Raw genomic sequence first — 20,140 nt, forward strand, 5'->3', positions numbered from 1 at the left:
TAAAATGATCTAACTACAATAAAAAATTATGTTACAATAGGACAAAAATTAAAATGATCTAACTACAATAAAAAATTATGTTACGCTCAACTCTGTTAGCTCTGGTTACCTCACTTGATGATTCCTTAGGTCCCATGGTTTCATGGTATTTCTAAAACTGACATGGCTTATTAGCAATTATGCTAAAATGATACAAATTAGTGTATAAAGAACTATTGCCAAGAACAACCAGTGAGCAGGGAAGCAGCTGACATGAACATATAAAGCACGCACACCATGATGGCTGTCCTGCCATGGAACATTGGCTCGTCGTGCACGCTAGAGCTCATGTACAGCACGTCTAGTTCATTTTCACTGGTGTTGCCGCCGCACGTAGCCTCAGTTGGTCGCAGCCCATTGGGAACTGCCTGCTTGTCGATATCAGCGACGCCGGGCTGCTCGTCGTGGACGGGCTACTCGACGATCTCAACATAGCCGAGCTGCTCGTCGTGGACAGGTTGCTCATCCATCTCGGCGACATCCGACTGCTCGTCGTGAACGGGCTGCTAGACGATCTCGACATAGCCGTGCTGCTTGTAGTACTCTTTCACTACGTGACGAATCATAACCATCATTAATGATAGATCTTACATCTGTTATTCTGAACGTATTACTAATTAGTTATTATTAGTGATAGGTTAAGATCTATCACTAATGAGTATATTAGTGATAGGTCGTAACTGTGACCTGTCGTAACAGTGATCCATTACTAATGACTGAACATAAGTGGCAGATCGTAATAGTAACTCATCACTTATGACTGATGAACTTTTTTCGTGTTTTTAGATAGAAAAAAATCAATCATGTAGCTATGATAAAATCAGATATTTTATCCTTTTAATCTTCTGTGCTAGAGGTCATAGGTGACGGGTTATAAACGTGACGGTCGTAATTTTAACCCATCACTAAAGATTGATTTTGCCAAATTTTGCAATTTAATAGGTGACCTAGAGTGTCTTCGGTAAAACGGGCGTAACTTTTGCATACAAACTCCGATTTAGATTTTTTTTGACTCTACGGCCATCTAGAGAAAAATTTACATCCGTTTCTCCCTAACTTTATCGGGTTCAAAAATTTTGAGGCCAAATTCGGCCTAGAAGATTGAGTTCTCATCCTTTGAAGTTTCTACACTATTTTTAAAACTTGTTTTTATATCCATAGCCGCCACTCCTTACATCAACCTTGAGCAGAAATATATAATGATTCTTATTCTAGTGCTACTGAGATGAGAAAAAATAGGAGAAAAATAAAATTAAAATAAAAAATATAGCATCATGCTATGCACATATTTACTATATATAGGCATTCTACACATAATTACTATTGGTATGCACTTTGCTTTGTTTCATAGGCATTCTAATGCCAATACATATAGTAAGAAGTAAACAATTTTCTCTAACTTAAGTTAAACACTATGTAACATCGAAAACAGAACCCATAAATATAATCCCAAAGAAACATCGATATTTAGAACAATTGGACACTACAATGCACAACATTATCAATTGCATGTACATCAAACAATAATCCCATATCCAGATACTAACCAAAACTTAGATTCAGACATCAAACAACAATACCATTATGTAAACCGAAACTGAGCCTAACATTTATGAATACCATTGTATAAACTAAAACTGAGCCTAATAGTGACGGGTCAAATTGTGATCCATCACTAATGACTAGCCTAGCATGACCCGTCACTAATAATTAATTTACGATGATATGTCACTGATAAATCATCATTAGTGACGGATCGCAACATAACTCGTCACTAATGACTGGTCACTGATGATCCGTCACTGATGAGTCATCATTAGTGACGGATCATAACTACGACCCATCACTAATTTTATATCTTCTATATCTATTTTTTTATATAGTGGTTGTGGACAGATTGCTCATCCATCTCGGCGACATCGGACTGCTCGACGATCTCGTCCAGGAGTCTATCCATGGATGGATGGACTGCAGACGATAGCACAAAGGCTGGCGATCTCCGGATGCTTTGGCGATCATGCACGAACGTTGCAGAAAGGATGATCGTCTCGTGCATGCAGACGGTTTCTTTTCTTGTTAGATAAATATCCTATTTTGTTAGCCTCATGTATGGGAATCTCACAGCGTATCCTATTCTGTTACCCAATAGCTACAGTTTCCTTTTTTTGATTGATGGGTCGGCTCGCAGGCTGTGCGGCTTGTTTCACTTGGCTTGCCTCGCTAGCTTTGAGATGGATACTGGGACACGTGTGGCGAACATCCGGGCGGTGGTGCAAAAAGGAGGGATTTGCAGCACGATTCCATAGATTTTTTTTTTCCTAAAAAACCTGGCCTTCAGACACACTTCTACATCGATCTTTTTTCATTCTTTCCATCTTTTATTCATGTACACACATCTGACAATAAGAGCTAGCCATGCATGCATGCACGCGCGTGCATGCATACGGACGTCCTTGGTTAACTCTACACCCAGAGCGCGCCGGCGCTCATGAGCATGGGCACGAGCTCGCCGTCGAGGTGCAGCGCCATGACCCTGTTGGTGCCGCCGACGAGGTTCCCGCCCACGAACACCGCCGGCACGGAGGGGCCGCCGCCGAGCCTCCTGGCGAGCTCGCGCTCAATCTCCCGGCCTCGGGGGTCCCTGTCCAGCTCGTGCACGGCCGCGTTCACTCCCAGGTTGCCCAGGAGCGACGTTACGGCGTGGCACATGCCGCACTCGCTCGCCGTGAACACCACCACCGCACGCTCCGACGCCAGCTTCGCCACGCTATCCATTGGCAGCTTCCGCTTACGGTGCCCGGAAGGTTCTAGAGGCTTCCAGTCTCTTCCTTAGGTGAGATTAGTTATTGGAAGGTGATGTGTTGTTTTTTGCTGCTGGACGGGTGCATGGTTCGCCTTTTATAAGCTGGAAAAGCTGATTCCATCTACTTGCACTCTTGGATTAAGATTCTTGATTATTGCTAAACCTGTTAATATGCCTGGAACATAGCTAGATTTGGTTGTTCTATAATAACTAACAAATGATTCTTCTCATCCAGTGCGGAGCGGAGCAGGTTAAAGATTGGAAAGTTTTGGATAAGAATCCATCTTGCCGTTCGTGCATGAGGACCCTTGGAATGTTGGAATCTTTCCTCATGACTCACGACTCATGAGTCACGACTCACGAGTTGGCTTTTGCAATTTGTTTCAGAAGGTGACCTCTTGCAAAATTTCCTACATATGCCTAGACCTGATAAAAGAAGGATCTTTTCAAAGGCATGAGCCAAAGTACTAAAGTATATTGGTACACGTCAGCTATCTCAGAAATTGTCTTATGCAATGTCATGCATTTTAAGTGATGTGGAGCAAAGAGAGGGAGGTGAGAGAGATGTTGTTATTTCGCGAAGCAACGGTGTCATAAACTAAAATTTAAGACTATGAGACTACTTTTCAAACTATTGTACGAGTTGTTATTGGCATATAATCATAATATTCAGTTCTTAAATTACAGAAATACTATAAGATAACTGAAAAGGCGTACAATTCATTGTAAGAGTTATCTGTTTAATCATCTCAAAATTATATGTCAATGCATTAGGTGGCCTATAAGACGGCACCAATGTACTTATATGGAGATTTTTTCGAGGTGGAAATGCTGAGCTACAATTTGTAAGCATACATTTTTTCAGAGTAAAAGGTCAGATGTACACATGCACACACTACACTCACACGCCATACACACCCACGTGGGTGTGTCATATTGTATCACACGTTTAAACAAGATTTAAGACATAACCTCACCTAGTGTAGACACATGTATTGACCACTGAACACACTCATGTGTGCATGCATATACTATTCCTTTTCGGGAATTAACCATAAGAAAGTATGAGCACATGTGCTGATTCTAAGACTCAAACCCGGATAGATAGATTCTACCATAAGAATCCTAACTAACTAAGCTACACTTAGTTCGCTATAGGCATACATTCTTGAAGTGTATACATGTATGCACTAACACTTGCACATTTAGATTCAAGTAATGAAGTGTTCTTTGTGTGGAACACGCAAAAACTTTACATGCCAAATTTATAGAAAGAAATATGCCAAAAATGGGGACACATTTACAACACGCTTTAGGTCGAACACGCATAGGCCAAAAATAATTTGATTCAAGAACTAAAGTATTCTTTTTTCGAACACAAAAGTTTTGCGTGTCAAATTTATAGAAATAAATGCTCAAATGGGCACACATTTACAACACGCATTGGGCCGAGCGAATAAGCCACACAATATATAGTTTGATTCAAGTACTGAAGTACACCTGCAATTCGAACGACCGAGCATTTATGGTCAAGTGCTGTACTTGTATTCAACATTAACACCACTCAACTTCATCTATGAGAAAACAAATAGATATGTATATTAGTTTATATATGATAAGTTATTGATAAAGATTGAGTTGAGTGGAGTATGATTTTATTATGTGAAAAATAAATAAAGGAGATATGAAATTAGTAACAAGTTGTAACATGATTCGTCACTGATGATAATAGTGATAGGTCGTAGTTGTGACCCGTTACTAATGATAATTTATCAGTGACGTTTCATCCTATGCCAATTATTAGTGACGAGTCAGGTTGTAACCTATCACTAATAACCACTCATTAGTGATGGGTCATTCTAGACCAATCATTAGTGATGAGTCAAGTTATGACCCGTCACTAACAACAGTATTCATAGATACTTGGCTAAGTTTCGGTTACATGATGGTATTGTTGCTTATAAGTTCTGTTTTCGATGTTACATGATGTTTAATTTAAGTTAGAGAAAAGTAGTTACTGCTTACTACAAACCAAAGTGTATACAAGTAGCAATTGTGCGTAGAATGCCTATATAGTAAATATGTGCATAGCATAATACTATATTTTTTATTTTTCTCTTTTTTTCTCACCTCAGCAGCACTATAATAGGAATCATTGTATATTTTTGCTTAAGTTTGATGTAAGGTGTGACGGCTACGGACACAAACGCGTGTTCCGAAAATGGTGTAGAAAATTCAGGGGCAAGAACTCAATTTTTTAGGCCGTATTTAGTCTCGAAAGTTTTTCCAAACCTAACATAGTCAGGAAGAAATGGATATAACTTTTTCTATAGATGTCAGTAGAGTAAACAAAACGTTGAAATTAAAGTCCACATGCAAAAGTTATATATGTTTTACCGAAGACACTTCAGATCACACTCACCACGTCAGCGAGTCTACACGTGTTCACTTCTATCGTAAGAAGTATCATAGCCCCTACATGCAATGAATCACTAATAGATCGTGTATGTCACTATGTTTGATTGTAGCATATAAATATATGTATTGCTTTAATCAATAATTAATATATTCAGTAGTTATTCTCCAAACAAATTTGATATATACTTTTTTTTAAAAAATGTGTACATGGGTAGACCATGCCCTCACTTAGCCCGTCCCTGCCGAGCAGGCGTGTACTGGTATCAATCATGGGGCACTCTAAGGTAAGCCTTGTACCGTGGGTTCTACTTCAGAGTTCAGACCGGGACATCCAACCGTACGGATCAGGAAAAAGAAATGCAACTTGTACGCCGCAGATCGATGCGAATCTCGCCCGGCAAACGTCGGCGAGGCACGTATGGCCGCACGCCGGTTGCCGAGCGGTGGTTTAACTAATTTCTTGTTCAGATCGACCAAAGAAGAAAGGTTCGGTTCAGAAGATATGCATATAGCATCTGCACTGTGCAGCTCCACCTGTGGTCTCGGTCGATCTCTTCGGTGCTTATCGGAATCTATATATCCGGATCGATTCGCGCGATCTTTGTCATCGATCTCTATATCTTCATTCATGCTACTTGTCAACGGACCGCCACCAGGATGCGATGCCGCGGCGGCCCGGCGACGGCCGGCGTCGGTGCGCGCGGTTTCGGGATTTGGATGTGCACCGGACCTGGACACGCATGCATGCACGAGGAGCCAGCGAACGAATTAAAGATCGCTCGATGCTGACGAGGTATAAGCATCGATCTTGTATTTAGAATAAGTAGAAATATGTTTTGATTTATTTAGGATGAGTGATTGATAAGTTTATAGTTTTGGTTCGATGAGTTTTAAGTTGTATGAGTATGTCTATATGTTGTAAATATAATCATATTAGACTAAAGGTGAAAAGGAAATGGAGTTTATGTTTTGTCTCTGAGTCCAGAAAAATTGTACTTATCGAGTGATCCGATGTGTAGGAAATTATACACACTGGATAATCTAGTAATCAAATGCAGTATATATCGGTGCTTTTTCTATACATAGGCGAAACTTGGACTATGCATCAGATGGTTCGGTGTTCAGGGGATGTGAATATCGGAGCATTTTCCAAAAGAAAATTGCTAGAGAGAAAATGCTCACTGGATAGTCCGGCGATGAGCAGAGTGAATACCGAAGGGTACACCAGACCATTTATCAGAGAATGTTGCATCTGTGGAAAAAGAAAATACAATTCACCAGATGGACCAACGAGTGCAGAAGTGAACACCAGAGCATTACACCGGACTATTTTTTGCAGAGAGCAAATTTTTCAGAGTGCAGAAGGTGTTACCCTCACCGGATGGTCCGGTGTTCGGAGGGTGAACACACAGAAACATCCAGTGTTCACGTTTTCTGCGGGATGTGCTTTCCATTGAGCATTTTTGTTTTGGACTAATCCATAATTGAATTGGAGAAACATGTTTGCTAGTCTAATGTTGTGCAGGTGATAGATACAACTTGTCGGTCGACAACGGGATGATCAGGGCCAAGCGGGGAGTTTGGTGTCAGATGATCAAGGAGGTCAGATGAAGTTAATGGTGATCCTAGCTATGTACATGGAGATCAAGCAAAACATGTAATGAAGGATGGAGACGATGTGTTGACAAAGTCAAACAAAGGAGATGCCGGTGCAAATAACACGGCGGTCCAAGATCGCAAGATGGAGTATACATGTCGACATCGGGATGCTTGCTTGGAGTCAAAGCAAGCAGCAGTAAGTCACGCTTTGAGAAGCGTGCAAGGTGGTTTCGCGATTTGGCCTCAAAACTGTGGATGGATGGAGCACATGTGGCATCATCGCGAAACAAGCGTCGAGGTGAAGATAAGTCATGAAGGTGTCACGGCCGTTCGATGTACGGAGTGAAAAATAGACCAAAATACCTCGATAATTGATAAGAGACCATTGTAAACGAGAGGTATTTTGAGAACAAAGAAACTTAAGGGCTAAGGCTTCTCTCTAGGACTATAAATAGAGGAGTAGAGCTGTAGGGGAACCTTGAGCCAACCACTTGAGAGCCTAGTGATAGGTTTTGAAGGAGATGAGATAATAGGCTTAGTATTTGTAATAGGTTAGAGCTTTTGTGAGAGAGAAATACTTTGTAATTTGTCTAAAATATTGTTGACATCTATGTTTAATGAAGTTGATTTTCTCGCATGGGCTTGTATTCATCTTCTTCTAGACTCCTTCTTTTGGTTCTCTTGTTTCTCTGGTAAGTTTTTCATTTTAGGTTGTGATTTTCGTTTGTCTTTTTGAGCTATAGTTTTTCCACCATTGTGAAGTTGATATCTTTTTTGCTAGGGGCATAAAATGCGCGTACAATAGTATAAATTTGGGTCTCTCAAATCCGAAATCCAAAGTTAACCCAGCCTTATCAGCACACATCTTGGTCTTGACCAAGATAAAATCTATTTTGCCGTTGCCTTCTGAGCACTTCTCCATAAGAGAAAGAAGGTACTCATTCTCAGCTATGACCTTTTCAACTTGCCCTCACCCAGCTAAGCTTGTCCTTAAGGATAATGCAGGTGAGACGATTTGGCTACACATCCGTAGAACTTTCAACACTCTTCAAACTAGGCTCTAGCTCCTTTATGCACTTGGCTTTCACAAACAAGGTTCTTCTCAAACTTGAGCTTAGGCAATCCTCGGATCAATCCTAGGGAATTCAAACAAGTGAGCAAATCAAAACTCATGTGCCCTAGTCTCCTATGCCAGATTCAAAGCTCAGAATAAGGTTGAGCAATCAAATAACGAGAAGAACCTAGGGACTCAGAAAAATCAGCTCTAAAAACTCTCTCAACTCTGAAAATCTGACAAATTAAAGCACCTGAAGAATCAAGAACTCGAGAAGTATCACGTTTGAAACGCATTTCTAAGTCTTCATTCAACAACTGAGATACAGAAAGCAATTTGTATCCTAGATGCTCCACCAAAACCACATCCTTGAGAGTAGAACTCTAATTTACCTTTACTATACATTTGGCCTTCACTCTTCCATTTTTATCATCTCTGAATGTGATGTACTCATGTCGCTTCGTCGGGGTGAGGCTAGAGAACCATGATGTATCTCTGGTCATATGACGTGAACAACCGAAATCGATGAGCCACTTGTTCTCCAGGCCTCTGCCTGCCACCTACATATGAGAAGAATAGTAGGTGGATGGCTCAGTACTGATGTTAATCAAAAACCTCTCGAGAATTCAGTACTGGGTTATCCGCCCTGAAGTAGTAAAAGCAGGTGCATGCAAATCAACACTAGTGAGCTAACGGCAAATACAACGATGAGAAAAGCGTGGTCCACTAAAACGCTGCGACTCAAAGCCTTTTATACGTGAACCAAAACCATATGAATCATGGTAAAATCCACGTCGGGCACCACCTCTAGAAGAGAATTGAAGATCATCTAAAACTCGTGGGCAGGAGCGAGGAAAAAACTCATGTACACCAACAAAGGGGCGATACATGTCTCGAGTACTCCACTCTCACTCACGCCGCTCAACTCTTCAATGACGAAAGCAAAACCCAACAAGGTGACCCTCTCTTTGGTAGTAGGTGCAGTGGTACGTCTCTCGGGAACTCAACTACTGGTCACTCTAGGCTCTCTCATAGGGGCTGTCATCTTTGGCTGTGAAACTCTCTTGAGTTGTGATGTGGATTTCCTCTTTTCTGGCAGGGATGGTGTAGTATTGATCTTGGCTTTCTCGGATTCTAAGGTAGTGGGTGCAGTGAAAACAGTCTTGTCAGAATTGGAGTAAACAACTCCCTCAAAGCCCAAACCCAAAGCTAACCCAACCTTATCAGCACATATCTTGATCTTGACCAAGCAAATGCATTTTGGCCTTGCCTTTTGAGCACTTCTCCACAAGAGAAATGATGTACTCATTCTCAGTCATGAACTTTTTAACTTTCCCCCTGACCCAGCTGACCTTGTCCTTAAGGATATTGCAGGTGGGACAGTTTAGCTATATATCCGTAGAACTCTCAGCACTTTACAATCTAAACTCTAGCTTTTTTATGTGCTTGACTTTCACATCAACATCCTTTGAGAGCAAACGGAAATTCTTGCAAGCACCTAAGAGAGTAGGTCTAGACTCCTCCTCAAAGAGCTTATTCTTGGTAGTCTCAAGCCTACTGGCGACTTGAGCATACACATTCTGAACCTCGACAAGCTCACTCATGACAACCAAGCAACTCTCACAATTCTCATCCTCAACCTTGGCGCTAGACCTAAGCAACTCAAGCTTAGAAAAAGAACATTACAACCTAGACTTGATCTCCTTAACCCCACAAACCACTTTCTTAAGCAATCTATTCTGGCTCACAAGTACATCAATTAAGGTATCAACCTGAACAGAAAGCTTATTGTAGGTGTGTGATACCTCAAAGGGATCAAGCTTGGGATCGCTGTCGTTATCGTCCACCACGAAGTAGAAGCCAGTGAAGTCCTTGTTCTTCCTTTTGTTCTTCACTTGCAGTTCCTCCTACTTCGAGCTCTCCTCCTTGCTTCGGGAAGTGTCGATGTTGCTAGGCGCTGCCACAAATGCCCTTGAAGCCGTCTTGGCCACCTTATCACGGTTCTTGAAGAAGGACTTCTTGGACTTTTTGTGCTTGTCGTGGTCGTGATTGCGTTCTTCCCTCTTCTTGAGCTTGAGGTAGTCCGCCTTGAAGTGTGTGGTGTCACTACACTCAAAGTAGGCCCAGGAACCACCCCTCCTCCAGTCTCGATGGTTGTGTAGAAGCGGTGAACTTCTTCACAATCAGTGTAAGATCCTCATCATCAAGCACATCCACCTGCTCATCTATGATAGAGATTAGAGAAGGCAAAGCAAAACCACTTGTTAAAGAGTTAGCATAAAAAACACCAACTCCAGACTGACTGCCACCACTAGATCCTGAAACCAATGCCATGTTCTGAGACAGGGGATCTCGGTGGATTTGAGCTTGCTGAAGAGTTCATCACAAGTCAATGTGTCATAACTAGATGACTCTTCAATGCTCGAGATCTTCACTTCCCATATGCTACGGTCAAGAGCATAGAGAATGTTAATCGCCCTCTCATAATCTAAGTAGGGTAAAACTCCAGTGGATCTCAGATTGCTGACAATCCCATCAAAACGAGCAAACATAGCATCCAACGACTCTACAGGGCCTTGCATGAACATTTGATATTCTTGGTTATACGTGATTTGGCTCCAAGCCTTGATTTGGCTGGTATCCTCATGAAAAACACTCAAAGTAGACCAAATCTCACGGACAGTACAGAGGTGATGGATAATGTCAAACTCATTCTAACTTCGGCTTGTGCACAAAATATTTTTGGTCATGTTGTTGGCCTCATACTGTTCAATTTGAACCTGAGTTGTACGAGCACTAGGGATCTCATAGTTGGAATCCACTATTTCCAAATTGTACTTCCTTGGCTTAAGAGATAAGCCTCCATACGCACCTTCCAGTATGGAAAGTCTCGACCATCAAACAACGAAATCTTTTCACTTCTCTCCATTATCACATATGGATTACAAAGTCGGTTAAGGTCAAAGGTGATCAAACCGGCTTTGATACTAATTGTAAGACCAAAAATGGCGATTAGAGAGGGGGTGAATAGGCGCATTACCAAATTCTTTCGAATCGGATGGCCTTCTCCTTTGTTTCACCCAACGCACCTCAAAACTCAAGCAGAAGCAAAGTCTGGAGAGAAGCAAATAGCAATCAAGAACGTAAATGAAATCATAGCTCTCATGATTGTATATGAATCCTAGATTCTATTGAAACCAATTCCATGAGTCATAACCACAAAAGATTGCAACTCGAAGGAAGAAACACTTTGATCCAAAAGGATAGGTACCAAGAAAAGAAACTCTCCAAGTTGATGATTTAGAGACAAGTGAATTCAAGACCCAATTTAGTATCTTAGTATGTGAATTTATGCCTCTAGCAACGAGAAGAGTGACTTCAACAAGATGAAAAATTTTAGCATAAGTATAAAAAACGAAAATCACAACCGGAAACCGAAAAACTTGCAAGGAAACTAATAGAGAAAAACTAGAAGAAGGTGAATACAAGCATGAGAAAATAAAAACTTCATTACTTCCAAAGGTTAACTCTATTTTAAGCAGATTACAAAGATTTTTTTTTTCACAAAGCTCTCACCTAATATTTAGGTAAGCACTCATCTTCCTCTCCTTAAAACCTTAGCACAAGGCTCTCATATGTATAGTCCCAGGGGCTCAAGTGCTAGTTTACCCTCTCACATAGCACTATCCCTTTATTTATAGGTCTAGGTTACTTGACCTCTAAGTTTCTTAGCTTTTTTCTAAAATATCTCTCTCTTGTAGTACATTCTATCTACCACTAAGGGTATTTTGGTCTATTTTCTCCTCCATCTATTGAACAATCATGGCGCATTCACGACTTAGCTTCGTCTCGATGCAAGCTTCGCGATGATGCCATGTGCACTCCATCCTTCCACGATTTTAAGGCCAAACCACAAAACTGCCTCGCACGTTTCTCAAAGCGTGACTCACTGTTGCTTGCTTCAACTTCAAGCAAGCATCCTGATATCAACTCATGTACTCCATCTTACGATCTTGACCACCGGCAAGTCTCTCCCGCTCCCGATCCCTCACACCGCCTTGTCACTTGCACCGGCATCCCTATCGTTTGACTTTATCAACATGCTGTCTTCATCCTTCCTTTCATGCTTTGCTTGGCCTTCATGTGTACAGCTATGATCACCCTTGACTCCGCCCGGTCTCCTCGATCGTCCAGCACCAAGCACCTTGCTTGGCTCCGATCATCCTGCCATCGACCATCAAGTTGCATCTATCACATACACAACATTAGACAAGAAAATACACATCTCCAACTTCATTATAAATTAGTCCATAATCAAAATCCAGTTAAAGCACGGCTTGAAAAAATTATGAACGCCAGATGGTCCAGCGTGCACACCTCCTGAGTATCGGACCATCCGGCGTGTGCAAACCATCAAGCCAACAACTTCTGCAACCTCTCTGCACAAAATGCTCCGACGTATTCTCTAGCGTGCATACTTTCAATTGTCGGACCATTCGGCGTATGCAACTTCTCCAGACCAGCACTTGCAACCTCTTTGCAATAATTGCTCCGGTGAAGCATCCGGCGTTCAATACTTCCATCGTCGGACCATCTGATGTTCAAGGCTCGATTTCCTTCGAAAACTTCTTCTCTACAAGAATTAGTCCAGCGTTCACAAAAATACATCGCCGGACCATCCGGTGTACTGATCTTCTGACTCCATCTCCTAGAACAATCCGGCGTGCTTAATACCTCATCGCTGGACCATCCGACGTGTATAAACTTCTCTGCATTGTACCTTCCGGCATGTGTAAATTTCCTAAGACAGAGACAAAACTCACAACTACATTTCTTTTCAACTTTAGTTAGTCATAATTATCATTGCAGTATATATACATGTTCCAGCAATCCAAAAATTATCGAACTAAATTCACACAAACTTGTCGATCACTCATCACACATGAACCAAGTCATATTTCCACTTGGTTTCTCACGGTCTATCTCGATCATCAATCTATTTCACATGATACTCATCCATCTGTTGATTCTCTCACATATCTTATGATTTTTTTTATCTACCTCTTTATTACGAATCTAAACATAAATAAATAGTTCTGATAAATCATATGTCCTGTAGTTATAGTGAAATTTCCTTTCCTTGAGCTTCTAGTACGTGGCTTCGTGCACGCCTCAGTTATATCGCAGGAGTTCAATGTGTTAGTCAGCATATTGCACCGTAAGTTATTTTGGATATGCTAAATCTCATCCGAGTATTTCTCCCCCCTCCAACACAAGAATTCCTGGCAGGCAGATCTGTCGCGATTCATGCTCAGTATGTCTTCTCTAACTCCGGTGAGGCTCTGGCATTGTTAGAATTAGGTTAAGAAAGAGAGAGATTAGGAGGCGGCGAGCGACAATCTGACATTTTGTTTTCTCATCACCATCGGCCTTAGGAATGATTGTTACCATAAGCTACGTTATACTAGGTTGCTGCGACAAACACGTGTGTCAAAAACATTAGGAGAACGTGAAGTAAGAACAATTAGGTGATGGCATGCAGCATGTTGAACGTTCAGATCCAGTCAGCTCGAATTCATAAGGAAATCAAGAAAATGAAGACAAGTCAAATCAGGGTGCTTGAATATCGGAATCCTATATATTCCTATCCAAGCATGCACAAACAGCGAAAGCTGGAGCAGGCACAAAATGCAAACAAGAATGATCCCTACGTATTATTAGTATCGAGAATGCAAGATTATGAGCAAGAACAAAGTTTATGCATTTGACACCATGAAAAAGAACAGTGCTTCGTACACACTGCACATTGATTCAGGACATGCACATCCATTTAAAATTCCAGATCAGATTTCAGAAGAACCAAATATATGTCAACAGAGTTATCTAAATTATGTAGAGTACATCTACAACGTCAATAAAAGTTATAAAAAACATTACTCCACTTAGTTAATTATTATTCTCATCAGCATAGGTCACAGGACATAAAAAACTGCCACACACATCTGACGAAAGAGCTAGCCATGCACGCACTGCATGCATACATGCGGACGATCTCAATCCTACAGCCAGAGAGCGCCGGCGCTCTTGAGCATGGGCACGAGCTCGCCGGCGAGGTGCAGCGCCATGACCTTGTTGGTGCCGCCGACGAGGTTCCCGCCCACGAACACCGCTGGCACCGAGGGGGCGCCGCGGCCGCCGCCAAGCCTCCTGGCGAGCTCGCGCTCCATCTCCCGGCCCCGGGGGTCCCTGTCCAGCTCGTGCACGGCCGCGTTCACGCCCAGGTTGCACAGGAGCGACGTCACGGCGTGGCACATGCCGCACTCGCTCGCCGTGAACACCACCACCGCACGCTCCGACGCCAGCTTCGCCACGAGGTCCATTAGTAGTAGCTTCCGCTTATGGTGCCCGGAAGGTTCTAGAGGCTTCTAGTTCCTTAGGTGATGTGTGGTTTGTTGCTGCTGGCCGGGTGCATTGCTTGCCCTTTTTATAGGCTGGCAAAGATGTTGATACCTACTTGCTGTGGATTAAGATTCTTAAGCAGCAGCAATTGATAGCATTTCCTAAACATGTTAGTATACATGCATGAGACATAGCTAGATTTTATTCTTCTATAACTAACAATGATTCTTCTGATCCAGTGCTGGTTAAAGATTGGATAATTTTGGAAAAGAATCCATGTTATGTTCGTGCATGAGGGCCCTTTGGAACATTGGGATCTTTCCTCATGAGTCACGACTCACACGAGTTGACCTCTTGCAAAATTTCCAATGCCTAAACCTGAAAAAAGAAGGATCGATCTTTTCACAAGGCATGATGATAGAATTGTATAGATATTTTTGGATTTTTCTTCGGGGTATAAAAACATAGTTCAATTACACTTTACAAGCATACAATCTTGAAAGTATATACAAGCATCAATGTGTCGTGCATGTATTAGCAGTTGCACATTCAGATTCAAGTACACATGTAAACATAGTATTGACAAGCTCAAAAGTTGTTAGCACCAGTGCAATTTTGTTCTGCTCTTGTTGGTAGTCTGAAACTTGTAATAACTGAAAATCTCTGGTGCAATGCATGCCATTTCCTGAAACTAGTATTAGTTGTTACTGTTCTTCTTCAGTTATGTGAAAGTCTGAAACATGCCCTGCACCACTGCTAACTTGAGAGTTCAGATCTTTGAGCTTGAATGTAAATATCAGATGTCCATAACAAAAGCAAATGGCGCCGACAACAACATGGCCTCGCTTCGTAACATGACAGTATGACAGCAGGATCTGATTCCTCCGGCCAAGAGCAGCCAATTTCCATAGGAGGGATAAAGCTCCTCTTCAGGTTCAGAATAGCATCTTCAGACAGACAGCCTGCAGTCTCATCCAGTCTCTCACACGGTAGCACTCTCTCTTCTGACCTTATCCGCGGCGCACAATCTGTCCCATTTGCAATTTCTTGTTGTTTCTGAACAGTTTCACCATTCTTGCTGATAAAATCATCTGCCGGACCGTATCAGATAAATGCGCCCAATTTGCTATATCTTGTTCTCTGAAGATTTTCACCACAATTCCAGACCACAACATCAATCTGACTTATCACAGATGCAGGCATTTGGTATGGCGCGGTGATCTGACGGTGCAATCTTGCATTACATATCTTCGAACATGCTGTGTGAAGGATGCTATGGAACAGTTACCATTGACATGCGGCGATGCATCTTCTCATGTATGATGCAAACCTCCGTGACAAGCAGATGACAATGGAGAATATCTGGATAGACATGTATCCTTATCCTCAAGATCTGCCTTGGCAGTGCTGACCATCAATACAACTTTGCATCTTGGGATTCCTTCCTGAATTTGATCAGTTCTTGGCTCCTCATGTTTGCAAGGGGCTACATTCTTTGGTGTGCAAATGCATATCTGATGCGGGGCAAAAAGTGAAATGCCGAGAGAAAATATGGAAATATCTCTGAGAGAGCTACAATGGGTGAATAATCAAACAAGAGGTACCATCAAATATTTTCATTATTTAAGCCTATTACATTTTATGTACAACAGTTAAGGTGTGTCTACAATGTTACGGAGCTTACATGTACAATTGTCGCTTGAGCAAAGGGGGCACATTTAAAAGCTGAACCTCTCCTTATCCTCAGGAGAGCTCCTGGAGCGCCCAATATGTCATACATTTCATGAGCTGTACACAAGATGAAAAAAAAATACTGCACATGGGTGTATTTCCTGGCATACAAAGTTACATAGATTCTAGGGCGTGTGGTTCTTGCGGATATCTTGAGAAGATGACGGTTCCATCAACTTCATGAATGTAACTGTATGCTGAGTTGGCTGCACCAATCACATATTGACAGGTTCCCCTTGAATCAGCATGCAGTGTAACACCGTAGTACTCAAGATGATCTGCTACACTTATCCCATAGACCGATCTTTTCAAGCAAAAGCAAACAATAAGCAACACAAGGAAGAACATAAATGTTCAGAAAATGTAAGGCTGTGAGAGGAAGATAGATATACCTGCTGCAGGTTGGATCCTCACCAGAATCATCACAGATTGTCTCATTTCTGGTAACTATATTTCCTTCTATGGTCTCATGAAGCCAAATCTGAAGAGAAACAAATGCAGAAGAAATGGATTACATAACAGTGGTCTGGATAAACTTCAGTATGTGTATGCACCTTTGTAAATTCTTTCCAAGTATCGAATGCATACCTCTCTTGCAAAGTGGTGATATGTCCATTCACCTAGATAATAATAATATGGTGGTAAATGTGGCACAACATCATTCTGATGGGTCACACGGATTGTTTGTGGGACTTGTTTACTGAAGTACAAAGCAAAAGCAGGATTGCCTATCCGAGGCTGTCCAAAAGTCATGAGCTCAACTTCCTGTGATCCAAACTTAACCTGTAAAAGAAAAGGCATGACATCAGTTCATTGAATCCAACAATCTACATATATTATAATACATGCAATCTTATCAATTATAATGAAAGAGGCATAGGTTCAGTCCTAGGATCGCAGAGCACATATTAACATTTGATGCAATAAACCAAGAACTACATTAGATATATAAAATAACTTAGATCACAAAGGAAATTTATCTGTTTCTGATGGTGTGGTTGGAGAAAACCTGATTCTGCATGCATTTCCATAACACCTCATGAAAGAACCAAAAGTATCCAGATTTGAGGATTATATATGTCCAAGTAACACTCCAGGTGGCTTAAAAGTACTTACAGAAAGATCGAGGGCACAGAACGTAGCTAAAGCCCCTCCCATGGAGTGACCCACAACATTTATGGGTAGTGTTCCATATGTTTTCCTTGCCCATTGAATAGATTTCAGGATTTCATGCCGCATAGTTGTATTATAATATGCAGAATAAAAACCATGATGGACCTGCAACATGAGACAGACAAGAAGAAAGAAAACAAGAGTTATTGCTAATTCAATAAGAACTCTTAAAATATATATAAAAAAAAAACCTTGACTAGTGGAGTTACCATTGCATCAGGCATGCCTGGATAAGTCACATCGAGCTGCTTCCAGAAGAGATCTTCAATCCAATTTGTGACACTTTGCAAGTAAAGTTCCAAGACAACCAATCAAAAAGATGTGAAAATGGAATGCTTCTTGATAGCGTATAATGTTTCATAGGTTTTGAAAGAGTAAGCACTTTTATGACTTGAAATGAAAATCAAAATACATTGTTAATAGAAACTGATAAGAAGGTGATGACTGAGAGCATGTGTCCATATGGTACAAGTCTTCGTCACTAATACGCTATATTTAATGGGACATTTGTTTGTACCTGTGTAGTTGAGTGCCTCTAAATGCGATGATTATGGCTCGTGGATCAGGGGCAACTCCAACAAATGCCTGCTCAATTTTTTAATAAACAATTGAACAGAATTTTTCATTTTACACTGAATGCAAGAAGAAGCTTGCAAAAACACTAAAAGATAATGAACCTGTAAGCAGTTCTCCACATCTACAATTATCTTTATCATCTCAAAACCCTGCATCAACAATGCAAAAACAGACAATTAGATTAGATACCAAGGAACATGTAGAATAACTTGCACAAACAGTGCAAGCACCAAATTTAACGACTCATAAGGGTGTTACCTTCGTGTGACCTTTGCACCTTGGACAGGTCCATGTGAAAAGTGATGTTAAGTCAGACGTATAAACCTGAAACATATTCACATAAGCCAAGTCTTGAAAAAAAGTGTTTTCTTTTTCAGAAAAAAAGATGAAGAAAAGAACACTGAAGTAAGTTTCATCATAGAACAGGATAGAAATTGGTGACTTATGATCTGTAGAAATGTGAGGGAATGGCAAGGTGTGGAAAAATGTATGAAGGGTTTTTAGGAGGGAAAAATGGCATGAACAAATTTTCATCACAGAAATTCCCTAGCTAGTACAATAGGAAGTTTGGTTGGATGAACTAATTTATACAGTTGCCAACAGAACCAAGTACTAGCACATTGTTCAAGCAGGAACTTACAGCGGATGCATATTCAACAAGAATATGAGCAAGAGTATGATTGTAAGAATAACCACCATCAAAACGCCTCATCCTGAGTACTGCATTGGAAAATAAAAGCGTAAACAATCTGTTAACATTCTACACTTGATTTAGTGGCATAATAGCACTATCGTAGTAAATGAAATCAACATGTCAGAGACCATACTTCAGTGCTGCAATATCCATGGCATTACCAAACTAAGGAAGCATATAAGCGTAGCGCACTACTCATTTCAAGATTGCATCATTCTCGTCTCACCGCCGTATCTGCATCTCCAAGCACAAAGAAGGGATTCTACTTTCCTAATTCCGATGTAACGGTGCTGCACTACTGCTTGTGAGTTGCAAGCACGGCAATAATGGCATCACAGTTCTCTATCAACTGTACATAGCAGTTGACTCTCATAACAAACTAAGCATCATTGCTCTAAAGGTAGCAACTTTACCGTTTCCCAATTCCCAATCAAAATTGCCCCACACATTCCATCAAACCCCGAAGAAATTTGCAGCTGCAGCAGCCACTGTACTAAAAAATACACCTTCCCTGAGCTTCCCCCCTCACTAGCCCCATCTAATTCACATCCTCCCGGTACCCCAACACCGCCGCCACAATCAATCAGCTCCCTTAACCGGTCGTCTCGTATCTACAGGTTCCTCCGAATCATTCCCTCCCAAGCAAGAAGGAACCGTCCGGAACTAGCACCGATGACGCAAGAAGAACCAGGGACGCGTAGCAACGAAGCGACGCGTCCATGGTTGGAAGAACCAGGAAACCGGTGGTTGAGAAACGGGGAAAGGAAAGATCATCACCTCCTTCTCCTTCCGCCGCCGCCGCCGCCGCGTGAGAAGCGGAGAGCAGAAGGCCCGCGAGAACTAGCAGCATCACGGCCGCGCTCTGCACCATCCGCCGCAGCGACGCCATCGCCGTTGCCTCTCTCCCTCCCCCCTCGCCCCCAATGGAGACTCGTAAGACCATAAAGAGAAAGACGGACTCGAGGACGACGCAAATAAAGAAAACAGAAATTACAGAATGAGCCGAGGGTTGTTCCATAAAAGAGTAAAAGGAGTAGTTGATAGGGAGTTAGGGAGTAGGGACTCGGACGCGGTTTTTTTAAAATAATATTATTTTATTAAAAAAATTGTAAAATATTATTCAAAATTGAAATTTTATAGGAATAGGTGTCAGTTGGCACGTTAATTGCCGACAAGCCATTTATCAGCAATCAGAATGCCAATATCTCATTTGGTACACAAGTGGAGGTATGTCGATACTCTAATTGCCGACAGGTTATGCATTCCGCTGATGGTATTAAAAAAATTATATTTTTTTAATATGATCTTATATGGAGATAATTTTTATAGAAAATTATATCTATCGATGATATCTACAACTTCATAGTTCAATACTTTTCCATTTAAATTAGTTTAGACACCTAAAAATGGTTATAAATTTCATATCGAAAGATCATATACCAAAAAGTGTTTATAAATTTCAATCTGAAAAACTACATCTAGAATTTGCAGGTACTTTTTGGATACCTAAACGGATTTAAATATAAAAGTATTCAACTATAAAGTTATAGATATCATTGATGTACAATTTTAATATAAAGACCATCTCTATTTGAGATCATATGAAAAAGTTATAATTTTTTCTTTAAATATCATTTGTGGGACAAGTGACCTA

At 41.2% G+C, this 20,140-nt stretch overlaps 3 protein-coding genes across 3 annotated transcripts; all 3 read right to left on the reverse strand.

Annotated features, from left to right (window-relative positions):
• Window positions 1-2,394: 2,394 nt before the first annotated feature.
• On the reverse strand, window positions 2,395-2,890 carry LOC133900783 (glutaredoxin-C10-like). Its single transcript, XM_062342019.1, has one exon. It carries the CDS (start codon window positions 2,812-2,814, stop codon window positions 2,503-2,505), a length of 312 nt encoding a protein of 103 aa, XP_062198003.1. The 5' UTR covers window positions 2,815-2,890; the 3' UTR covers window positions 2,395-2,502.
• Window positions 2,891-13,788: 10,898 nt separating this feature from the next.
• LOC133900868 (glutaredoxin-C10-like) lies at window positions 13,789-14,350 on the reverse strand. The gene has a single exon (XM_062342126.1). It carries the CDS (start codon window positions 14,291-14,293, stop codon window positions 13,973-13,975), a length of 321 nt encoding a protein of 106 aa, XP_062198110.1. The 5' UTR covers window positions 14,294-14,350; the 3' UTR covers window positions 13,789-13,972.
• A 1,563-nt stretch (window positions 14,351-15,913) lies between these two features.
• Window positions 15,914-19,454, reverse strand: LOC133900707 (lipase-like). The gene is made up of 10 exons (XM_062341924.1): window positions 19,264-19,454; window positions 18,433-18,512; window positions 18,051-18,116; window positions 17,894-17,941; window positions 17,734-17,801; window positions 17,426-17,498; window positions 17,160-17,321; window positions 16,632-16,826; window positions 16,436-16,524; window positions 15,914-16,347 (listed from the first exon to the last, which is right to left on the reverse strand). Exons 1-10 carry the CDS (start codon window positions 19,427-19,429, stop codon window positions 16,158-16,160), a joined length of 1,137 nt encoding a protein of 378 aa, XP_062197908.1. The 5' UTR covers window positions 19,430-19,454; the 3' UTR covers window positions 15,914-16,157.
• Between the last annotated feature and the right edge of the window lie 686 nt (window positions 19,455-20,140).

Source organism: Phragmites australis, chromosome 19 (assembly GCF_958298935.1).
Source record: "Phragmites australis chromosome 19, lpPhrAust1.1, whole genome shotgun sequence".
In the NCBI taxonomy this organism is placed as follows: domain Eukaryota; kingdom Viridiplantae; phylum Streptophyta; class Magnoliopsida; order Poales; family Poaceae; genus Phragmites; species Phragmites australis.

Coding starts and splice junctions, on each gene's coding strand:
- LOC133900783 (XM_062342019.1), bottom strand. CDS start 2,814: ATGGATAGCGTGGCGAAGCTGGCGTCGGAGCGTGCGGTGGTGGTGTTC.
- LOC133900868 (XM_062342126.1), bottom strand. CDS start 14,293: ATGGACCTCGTGGCGAAGCTGGCGTCGGAGCGTGCGGTGGTGGTGTTC.
- LOC133900707 (XM_062341924.1), bottom strand. CDS start 19,429: ATGGTCTTACGAGTCTCCATTGGGGGCGAGGGGGGAGGGAGAGAGGCA. Junction 17,499..17,733: donor AGAGGCACTCAACTACACAG/GTACAAACAAAT, acceptor TTACTTGCAAAG/TGTCACAAATTGGATTGAAG. Junction 16,348..16,435: donor GAGGATCCAACCTGCAGCAG/GTATATCTATCT, acceptor TTGCTTGAAAAG/ATCGGTCTATGGGATAAGTG.